Below are 11700 nucleotides of genomic sequence, written 5' to 3'. Positions count from 1 at the left end.
AATCTAAACCTTAGAACCTTCATCTTCATCATGATCCTTGTTTAGAACAAGAAAAGTATTTTGCATACAAAGGCCTGTATCATCGTGACTTTTCTATGTTACAGATGGAGGTGATAATGTAGCAGTGTACAGGACCAGGAGAGTTCTGAAAGTTTAGATTTTTAAAAATTAAAAGTCTCCTTGGAAGTTTGCTACATTTTCTTTTTCTTATAAAGGAAAACTACACAGAAAAATAATTCAGTTCATTGGATATTAATGGGCTCTGTTCTGTCTGTTTATAAAAATGTAAAAGCAACATTTCAAGAAGAGATTGGAAAGCAAGGCAGATAGGTGGAGAGAGAAGTGTGTTTTTATGTCATCTTGAATTTTGAATTAAAAAATGACAGATTAGATCCCATAGTGGAAATCACAGTCCACTAATCAGATGATCCTAAAAAAAATTTTTTAATGATTTCCTTTTCTTATTTAGTCCTCTTTTTGCTAAGGGCAACTAACTCCTAAGTGATCATTTTGATAAATAAATCCCAGAATAACAAGATTTATCTATGGCAAATTTGTCCCAAAGTTAGAATTCATGAAGTATGTATTGCCTGTTGTGCCAGAGTCTGTTCCAACATTAGCTTCTAAATTCCATGGCAAATTAATTAGTACATTGATAGAAATGGTTGTCAAGATATATTGGAGGATTTTGAGAGATGGACATTAGATGGAATCATAGGTCTTTGATTTGTAGTTGAAGGCTTCCTTTAGTCAAATCAGTTGCTGAGTCCTCACTCTAGAACTCTGTGGTCTTGTGTACCCTATAGTACTTCTATTATTTTCTATATGAGAACATACTTATCCTTATGCAACATGAAGGAAAGATGCAAATAGGTTAGTGTTTTAATTTGGCTTCTTTGGTTAACCTTTGAGATTCTTCATATCCCAATCCCCCATTTGTGACCTCAAATATTTCTTCTTACATATTTTTTCTTCTATTTATTTTGCTAGGATTATATACAGTAATTATTTTTTAAAAGAAAGTTTAAAGTCCATAAACAATGCCATGTAAATAAATTGATCCCATTTGATATAAGTAAATCGAACATCTAAGCCTTTCCACTGCTAATGTAATTTTTTCAGTTGAGTTGAGTGATAACAGTAGAATCAGGGAAAGTAAGCCATAATCCTTCAACATCTTGACTTTCTTTGAAGGAAAAAAAATTACCTTCCTTTCAATCTCCCTGCTAAATAAAGACTTTACACAGGAAAAGAACAGTTATAATAACTAGGAGACCTCAATCATCTCTTATGCTCATTGATATTTGGTATTCTTGAATTAAGTAGCATGACAGTAAACCAAAAATGTGTGCAATGCTGAATGCCACAACTATTTCCCAGACTTGAGACTGAAACTCCTAAGTTGTTTTGACTGGGGAACTAATAGCAATTTAGATAGTTCTGTACAAATTGAGAGACATGAGATGCAAAACCATTACTGTATTCCAGCACATTCTTCTTGTCAGAACCATTTAAATCACCATCTTACACAAGCACATATTGAAACTCAACTTTAAGCATTTTATTTTTATGTACATTTCATTTTGTCCAGAAATAAAATATCTAAATACAGACAGACTGTAATGTTGTATATGTATAGCTTTCAACAATACTTGAGCTGAATAAATGCTTTGTACATTAAGTTTGTCTTTTTAATGGAGGTCACAGCTACATCGATAAAATGGATTCCTCATATCCTTTTTTTTCTTTTTTAACCAATAACAAGCAGAGAGACAAGTACAAGTTAATATTAATAAGCAGCTCAAATAACACTTGGTTAAACTATGTACAATACAAACCATTCATACAAATGAAGACTAGGATATTGAATTTGTTACAATATGTGTAGTAAAGATAAGACAGACACTTATAACTTACATGGTGTCTGTCAGGCATTTTCCTTCTTATAATGATCAGAACTTGTTTTAAGCAGCCTTAGTTGGTCTCAACTTTGCGAAAGTCCAATGACTGGTGATGAAAGCTGTAATCCAACGTCTGCCCACATGTAAATTCCAAATGTTTGCTCATCTTTACTGAAAACAGGCTCCCCCCATAGGAAAAAAAAAGAGCCATCTTATATTACCTTGAATGTGCCTACTGTATGCTGGAAAAAAGTTACTACACTTTGTTGTGTTCATAAAATAAAGAATGCTGAGCTCTAAAGACACATTTTTTTTTTCCATTTGAACAAGCATATACTCCTACAGTAGTATTTACCAGTACAGCTACTCCAAGCAGTAGGAATGCATGAGTGGGGATTATTGATTCGCATGTACTCAAGACTTTAAAAGAGATTTCCATAACAGCAAGTGTTAGAAACCATTCACTGTCTAGTTAATCCTTTTGCTTGATGATAGTTTATCCTGAACCATTATGAGTCAGATAATGAAAGCCCTCCTGACAGGAATCATGACAGATGCAAGCTGAAATGTATATGAATGTGTGTTTGTGTATATCTATGTGTGAGAGTGTGTCTTCAAGTGTGCCTTTAAAACCGGTAGTGATTTACAACTATGCTGAGAGATGAAGCTGACTGGGCAGAAATTACATCAGATTGTTTTCCACTAGCGTATTTGCAGCCAGTTGACGAGAGCAGCAGTGTAGACACATTCCAGGCAACAGATGTGACCTTCTTCTTTGAGGTAACAGCCCTGTCATATGACCTTTAATTCCTCAGGCTTCAGTCTCACCCATGTCCATCCTCATCCGGAGGGGAAGTAAGGTGTGTCACTGTGGTAGTTGTAGTCGGGGCACACTTTCTGTACTAGTTTATAATCTGTACTATAAAAGGAAATGTAAATACAGATCACCTTAAAGGGCTTGGAGCAGAGCCAGGACACATGACTTTGGGTCTGCTCCTGGTAACAGGTTTTTGAAGGATCATAGTTGCAGAGTGTGTTCTTGGTAGCCTTGTCAACCTTTTCATATTCAATGCGACAGTTAAAGGACTTGGAATCTTTGGCATCAATCACGGTTTGTTGTGCCAAGTCGAATTCCACTATTTTTGTAGGGGGCACCAAGCTGACAGATACGTTCCCTTGACCAGTGGAATTATGCCTGAAATAAACACTAAATGTCCCATTGCCATGATCTACAATTTTCCCAGTTATCAACAGGTTTAGCTTCACTGTTTTGATGTTGGAATGAAAATCACCCCATCCAAACATTTTCTTAAACTTGCCCGTCTTAACAATGGGCCTTCGCTTGGCCCTGGGCCGAGGCTCTTGCAGGTCTGTGGAGTTCCTCAGCCAGTCCCAAAGGTCTTGCTCAGAATAAGGTTCTGGGGTGTCATATCGCAGGTCTAAATCTGTATCATTTTCTTTGCCACGAAAAGTCTGTGACAGGAGTCGGCTGATAGACAAGTCTTTGCTGCTTTCTGTCCATATGTGCTTTAGTGTGGATTTGCTGCTTCCTGATTTTAGAAGTTCTGACTTTCCGCCATTTGTTAAATTGGCACATGTGACCTGCAAATGGAACAGAAAAATGGTGTTTACATCTCTGTATCTGAGAACAGCCCTTTCTCAGAGGGTTAGAATTAAATGAAGATACTTCACTTAAATTCTCTTCAGCATCTGGCTAATATTTATCAAGACATGAAAAAACACCACTTCTATTTTTATATAATTGATGGGAGAGAAGAAGTATAGATGGTTAAAAACCACTAAACATGGCTGAAAGACTATATAAAAATATTGACTTTGACAAACAAAAGACCATCTAACATGAGTAAAGCAAACTGAATTCAAAAGGAAATTAAACTAGTTATTTCTTAGCACTAAAATCCAAAAACCTTTAAAATAAAATTTTACAAATAATTGTTATTTTTCTACTTCAAAAGTCAGCTTTGCCAAAAGACTCCAGGATATTTTAACTGTTCAAAAGAAACCATATTTATCATCAACTATTAGTAGCAGGGAACATCCTGTATAAGACATAATGATTTTACCTTCAGGGGCTTAAAATGTAGTCCAGGAAAAGGGACATAAATGAAAATATCAACTACACAATGTCTTATAGATAACTGTCAATCTAGAAAAGCAAACAACACATGGTCACTTCAAGTTGGATCGTAAGAGTCACATCCAGAACCATTCTCCTGAGATCCTGGTCTTGTCTCTTTGGGAAGATTTAGATCACTAGCTAGACCAGGGAACTCTAAATCTAGCTGACTGATCAAACATCCAAATCTGTCTTGCCAAATTATACAAGCATTGTCCTTACCAGAGCTCCTATATTTAGGTCTCAGTATAGAAGAAATAAAAGAAAGAAATGAGACTCCACAATGCATTCATTAGCCTAAAGCTGAAGCAGTAACTTTTGAACCTGACTTGGAGGGCTCAAAGACAGTAGAGAAGACAGCCAAGGACCCACAGTAATCAAAACAGCCAATACAAATAAGCACTTTAAGACGTGGACTGATCGGCTGCAAGGTAAGTCTGCTAAAGAGCCAAGTTTCACAATAAACCTCTATCACCAGGCCCCTCCAGAATCAGTTCTACGTCTTATCTAAGACATGAGTCTGAGTACCACTCAGCAGCCTCATTTGGACCCTCCAGTCTCCTTCCAACCTGTTTTTAAAGTAAGAGGTCACTGCTGGAGAGCTTTTGTAATTCAGGTTTACTAGGAATTAGAACTGCATTCTAGGAATCTCTCTATAGACTTATGCATGGAGGTTTCTTGCTAAGAAAAAAAAACCCCTGGCCTGATAATGGCCTTTTACTCAGTCACTTGTGCTTAAAGGACTCTATCTCCATCCCTAGGGAGTAGGGCATAAACTTTAAAGCCAGTCTTTCTGGAATCTATGCTCAGTTCTGCCACTTTCAAGGTAAGTGCCGTGGGTCAAGTCATTTAATACCTTTTTACCTTGTTTCCTGCATCTGCAAAGTAAGAGTAACAACGGTGCCTACCTCATAGCATGGCTGACATGTGGAAATGGCTCCATTAAATTTATCTATTTTTATAAATTCCAAGCTGCTATCTGAAGATAAGTAGAGAAAGGAGCCCACCAAATAGTACATATGGAAGTCTGGTTTGCCGGTAGCTTTGCTCTTGATCACATAACCAAGTATTCAGAATCTGCACAGGATAGGTTTTCCCAGGGACATATACATACAAGAGGGCTTGGTAGTCCAAACTAGAACAAAGTCACTTAGAACTTGTAATCTTGTCTTTTCACAGATGCCTCAGGATCAATGAGCGTTCCACTACCAGCTGGTAAATAGTCTTAATCTTAGTCCAGTTCAAACTGACAGTATGTGAATGGTATGAGGCCATTCCCACCTGGGAAAAACTACCAGTTGAAGCTGGTCTCTTCCCAGTAATGCTGAGCTTTAAAAACCCTGTAACGTTAGTTTCAAATAAATTCATGGCATTTGAGAGTAAATGAGACCTTATCATAGATTTATGTTCCATGATTACACTCTGAAAAACCAAGACAGCAATATTGGTTAGGCTAACACAAAATATCTGTTACTATTTCAAGCTTCTAGCCTGGGTCCAGTTGCAACTGCTGTGATATCCAAGGTAATAATGATGCCTTTATAAAAACATCCAGAAGGCCATTATGCACAGAGGTTAACAGAGGAGAGACAAACACAGACAATGGAGAATCAGACCCTTGGGATCGGATAAGCCTCAGAAAAAATGAACGGATTGTGGTGGGGTGAGATCAGATCTAAGGGAAATACAGATCAGCTGTATGTACACAGTCTCCAAACTCTTAAACATATTACCCAACTGAAATGAGCAAACCTCCTCATGTGGAATCAAAAATGGCTATCATCAGATGGCCACTATTGATCTTGGGGCAAATGTTGGGAAGTGCAAGAAGGTTGTCTTTGCTGCCACCTTTTAGTGCTAGGTACTTACCCTTCAGTTCTCCTCAACCCTTGAATTGGTCTTTCTCTTTTCCCCAGAAACCCACAAACTGTTTGCTGTTTTCAGAATCCCTTCATGCCCAAACATTCCAGAAATGGATCACACTCAAGCAGTATGTGAGTAAAAATAGCTAAGGGGCTGCTTTATCAAAATTCAAGGACTGAATATTAAGTCTTAAAGGGATGAAACTGAGAAGAAAATACCCTGTGGGGAGAGGGATGATACATAGAAATGTATGAGTTTTCTTAAGGGAAAAGCATAAATTCCCTACCTATCCTCTTTGCCTGGTAATAAAATCAGTCCTCTATGGAACAATTTTTACTCCAATATGAACAGTATAATCCTTAGTAGTTCCAAAGTTAATATATCATTGTAGTTTACAAAACAAAAACAACTACAATTCTACCAATTCACTGAAGGAAGTGCATTTCAAAATACAACAAACATTAATTTGTAAGGGTAATATATATATATGTTAGCTTGGAGTTTATTTTTTGCGTATTTGTTTTATTTTGTCTCGATGAATCTGACTGGTTAGTCAAACATCCAAATCTCAACTTGCTTGATTATATAAATGTTGTCTTTAACACAGCTTCTATATTTGTGTGTAGGGTGCAAGAAATAAAAGAAACAAATGCATATCTTGTTTTCTCATTTTTACCTGGAATTATATAACTATTTTCCCATTCTTCAGATGACCAAGAAAACACAGGCATGCATTTAGTATTGGCTTGGCACTTGCATCTCAGCATCAACACAGTCGATTAGGAGAGGCACGGGAATGACATGAACCCATGGTGCACTGGCTCATGAAGCAGTAATGAAATTGTCCCAAAAAAGGAAGTTAAGGGGAATTAGACTGCAATCCAGCAATGGCATGTAAGGAGTGAAAGAAAAGGAAAGGGAAAAGAAGAAAAACGTGGAAGTAGGAGATAGGATTTTTAAGAACCAATCTATCCAAAAAAGATGCTAAGAGTGACAGGCAGACAAACTTCTGAATTTCAAATAGAATAGAAATTTAGTTCTAAATTATAGTCTCCATAGCTGTAGTGACTATGAGTGTGCGTTCTGGACTCAGATGTCCAGATTCCCAATCCAGGTAGAGATCTGTTAACAGCTACGTGATGTAGGGAAATTGCTCAACTTGCAATATTTATGTTTTTCTCCTCTGGAAAACAGAATAATGCCCACGTCTTTCATAGAGCTGCTGTGTGGATTTTAAATTTTTTTATGCTTTATTTATTTTTGAGAGACAGAGACAGTGCGAGCAAGGGAGGGTCAGAGCAAGAGGGAGGTACAGAATCCAAAGCAGGCTCCAGGCTCTGAGCTAGCTGTCAGCACAGAGCCCGACACGGGGCTCAAACCCACGAACCATGAGATCATGACCTGAGCTGAAGCTGGACAATTAACCGACTGAGCCACCCAGGCGCCCCGCTGTTGTGTGAATTAAACAGGACATTCCATCTAAAGCGCCAAGAGCAGTACCTGGGCCACGGTGATTCTTCAATATTATTATTACTACTTACATCCTAAAGTATTTTAACATTTGCATCTCACTGCATATTTTATGTAAATGAATAATTATAGGATATAAGAGCAAAAAATATTTTTAAAATAAAATAGCCCTTTTACATAACCAAAAATATTAAGCAAACAAATAAGAAAGCATATAATTTTGAGAGTTCTGCCATTACAATTTTTAAAATATGGCAGGTTGAGGAGGTAGTAAAACTGAAGTTAACAAAAAAGTTAATATAAGTTCAGCCATTATGCTGCTCAGCTACCAAATGCAATGAATTTATTTATAATGTAAAAGCCTTCCAGTGGTGCTGATTGTTAAGAAACCTTTCCAGAACATCTCAGTTTGAATACAGAATCAAAGCAAGTTTCAGCTGTACCTGTCAACAACACAGTCTTGAATATTATTCTCTCTCCCTTCCCTTCATTCCCTTCCCCTTCTGTTCCCTTTCTTTCCCCTCTTTTCCCTGCTCTGCCTTTCCCTTCCCTCCCCTCCCCTTCTCCTCTTTCCACTCCCTTTTATTTAGGTTAGGATAGAAGTGGGGTCATGTCTAAAAGATTATCAATCATGAAAAACCAGGAAAGGTCCTTAAGAAAGTCTCCAGATCAGTTGAGCATAAGTAATCCTGATTTATTTTGTTTAATTAGTTCAGTAACTATATAGTGAGACACTGCTAATATTGAGTTAAATAATAGGCATACAAAGATAAATGAAACATGGTCCTTACCCTCAAGAAGTTCACAGTCCAATGGGGAAATCAATTAAGCAAGTTAACAGTATGATATGTATAACATTCTAGTAATCGAAATCAAAGTTAAAAGATAGTGAAGATGTTAACAGTAGAAATAATCCTCAGATCTTGGAGATGTTTAGGAGTTCAAAAGAGAGAAAATAAGCCAAAGGAGATAGTCTAAATATAAGGAACATACTGTGTAAAAGGGACATGTTAAATGTAAGGACAGAAACTAACTCCTTACTGCTGAACCTTAGGGAGCATTAATAGGAAGGAAAAGGAGAAATTGTAAGAAGTGGGTAGAACATGAAGAAAGTGGTCTATGGTTGTATCGTGATATTCCTACTAAAGCATTGAAACTTAATCTTATAGGTAATGGGGAAGCACTAAATTTTGTTCTATTTTGCTTTTAAGTAGGTCGTTCTGGTTCTAGAAGAAGCACTGATTAGACATTGAAGGGAGAATGACTGGTAGAATGATTCATTACATAACTTATTGTGATATTTCATTTGAGAAAGTAAAATGAGGCTTAGTCAAGGCAATGGAAAAGTAAGAGAGAAAGAAAAAATGGATATGAGATATTTCAGAGGTAGGATTAACTCAACTGGATGATTTTTTGGCTAAACAGGAATATGAGAAGTTGAATTAATGAGTTTCCTAGCATCTGCAGGGAATACAAAAGTAACAAGTTAGCTGGAAAATATAATTAAATCTCAGAGGAAAATTGGAGGGTAAGGTGTCTGCAAGCCATTCCAGTGATGTTATCTAAAGAAAATTGACAACATGGATCTGAATGTCTTGAGAAATGTGTGGGATGGTGATGTTGGTTTTGTAGTATGAATAGACAGCATTGTAGAACATGGTGATACAGAAGAAGGCTGGTAACAATATCATATGCCAATGCTTTGAGGACAAGCAGGACAGGAGCCAAACTAGGTAGAGACAAAGAAGCTATTAGAAGGAAAATAATATTATAGAAAAAAGAAAAACTGGGGAGAGGAAAAGTAGGCATGGGCAGATTCAAATTCCAAGTAAAAGTCTGAGAGTATAAACACCTGGAGAGAAGCCTCTTGACTTTTGAATCCACGACTAATGACCTGATTGAAGCTCATTTTCATAGCGGTGAAGTCACGGTGCAAGATGAGAAAGAGCAACTAGCTTAATGCATCCACTCCGAGCTGTAGTCAGGAATCACTGACTGTCTCATTCCATCATATCACTTTATATCTTCAGAACTTCCATTTTTGAAACATACATATACACATATAATTGAAAGTTTTTGAATCTTACTGACTAAAAAAGATATTATTAAGAAAAAAATCTTACATCCAGAACAATCTCTACTATTGATATCATGAACATACCTAACAAGTTTCTTTTTAAAAGTCCCCTGAAGATTCTTTGATATCAGTATGAGTGATAACAGAAGGGGTGAAGACTGTGGAATAAAGATGAGTACAAACAAAAAAGCTGACAACTTCGAATGAACACAGTTCTAAAAATGCAAAGCATCATGAACTTCTTCTACGAGCGATGTGTTCTATACCAGTGAAAACAGCAAATATGCTTTCTGACAATATAATTTTCCGTGCCAAAAGCCACCAATGCTCATTCCAAAGGAGCAGACTTGCCAGCCCAATGATACCATTTCCACAAATTATGTGTTTGTCTTTTTCATTGTCTCAGAATCACTGAAGATAATAAAGATTCCTAACATGACTAGATGTATGAAATTAAAAGTATACATTTATTAAAGAACATCCAAAAATAGGTGCAAAGAGAAGGGCCATTTCCTTCAATCATAAACTAAGACAGAGCTTGGATCTAACATGAAGGGAGAATGTCTGGGGCAGGACTTGTGTATGGGGCTGAGGAGAAAAGCCTCCCATTGGATGGTGAGATATAAGATATAAGAGCTACCACACTTGGATCTAGCTCCTTGACTACATATTTTAGGGCCATACTTTCATGTCACTTTTTCTAATTCTTTTTCATTATAGGCTTACAATCACAATGTCAATATGTTACCTTTTAAAATACAGTTGAAAGACACCACTTTGAGAAAATAAACCACCCCTCTACTCTACTGCCACTTCAGTTGTGCTCCTGGCCTTATGAGACGGGATAGAAACACCACTCCTCTACATGTACTGTCTCCAACTAGAGGTGCCTCCAGATGTTTGCAATTAGATAACTTTTAATTTCTACTAACATGCACATTTTACTGTCGATCTATTGCTATTCAATATAAATAATTTCAAGATTACTTTGAAAATTATGTATTTATTTCATCAACTGTATGAATACTTAAGCCAAAAATTTTAAACAACTTGATGCTTAAGCAATATCTTTCAACATTGAATAACTAATCAACAAAGTGGTCTTGCTCTATGATTACTTCATTTTGACAATTTTATGATTTGCTATGTTGAATATATGTTGCATATTATTAGCTGCTGTTGGCTAAGGGCACACTATATTCCAGTCATTGTAATTAGTTTTCAGGTATGGCGTTGTACTTTACTTAAACCACACACATATACTCATTCACTCACTCTCACACACGCACGCACGCCCACACACCACACATACACATACACATTTAAAGTCAATATTGTTCCCCTCGATGATTTGCGTCCCTCTCTCTCTCCAACTCTCTTTCCCCCTTCCCCTCCCTATGGACGGATGGAGGGGGGCATTTGTGGAGAGGAGCACTGGGTGTTATATGGAAACCAATTTGACAGTAAACTATTATAAAAAAATATATAAAAATAAAACATTAAAATTTTTAAAATAAAAAATAATAAAATAAAGTCAAAATTGTTATCCTCAGCTTACAGATGGGGATATAGAAACTCAGAAAGAGCTTGATCAGACTATTGCTGTTAAGCGAAAAAGTTACCCCCTAGTTATGCCACAGACTATGTCTTTTGTTTTTTAAAATCATTTTAGTTATCCAATTCTACATTAATATATCTTTATGAGAACATTCAAATATTATAGAATTTATTAAATAAAAAGTAAAAGCCTGACTTCATCATCAACTCCTACTCTCTTATAATCCCATCTCTTTCGTCAGAGGTAAAATCTGTCAAATTTTTGGTATATACTGTTTCTAAATATCTCAACTATTTTTCATATATAAATACTATTTATATAGTGTCATATTTTATGAATTACATTGTGCATTTTTCTACCAACAAAATACTTTAGAGATGCATTATCTCTTATACATCCAGGTATATCATCTTTAATAAAGGGAGATATAGAATTTTATAATATGAATATACTATACTTCCACTTTTTATTTACCTTTTGTGACAGATCTTAAATCATTACATTATTTCACAGCCAGGTTACCTATAGCTGTTTTTTAACCTTGATTCCACTGTTTTATCTGCCATTGCTGTTTCAGATATCTCACTCTCTCCTCCCTTGAGCTGGATTTTTATATTTATTGATGTATAGATTTGTGTTATTCTTTTAGAAAGAGTTCAGAGGGGATAAACTAAGTTGTCCCTGCCTAAAAAAA

At 36.2% G+C, this 11700-nt stretch overlaps 1 protein-coding gene across 1 annotated transcript in view; it reads right to left on the bottom strand.

Annotated features, from left to right (window-relative positions):
• Window positions 1-1539: 1539 nt before the first annotated feature.
• NXPH1 (neurexophilin 1) overlaps window positions 1540-11700 on the bottom strand; it is a 288472-nt gene continuing 278311 nt past the window's right edge. Inside the window, exon 3 of the mRNA XM_029957323.1 lies at window positions 1540-3503. Coding sequence (XP_029813183.1) covers window positions 2742-3503 — 762 coding nt within the window. The 3' untranslated portion in view covers window positions 1540-2741. The remainder of the gene's footprint in view (window positions 3504-11700) is intronic.

Source organism: Suricata suricatta, chromosome 2, assembly GCF_006229205.1.
Source record: "Suricata suricatta isolate VVHF042 chromosome 2, meerkat_22Aug2017_6uvM2_HiC, whole genome shotgun sequence".
Lineage (NCBI taxonomy): Eukaryota > Metazoa > Chordata > Mammalia > Carnivora > Herpestidae > Suricata > Suricata suricatta.
This window is presented reverse-complemented; position numbering and strand designations above follow the sequence as displayed.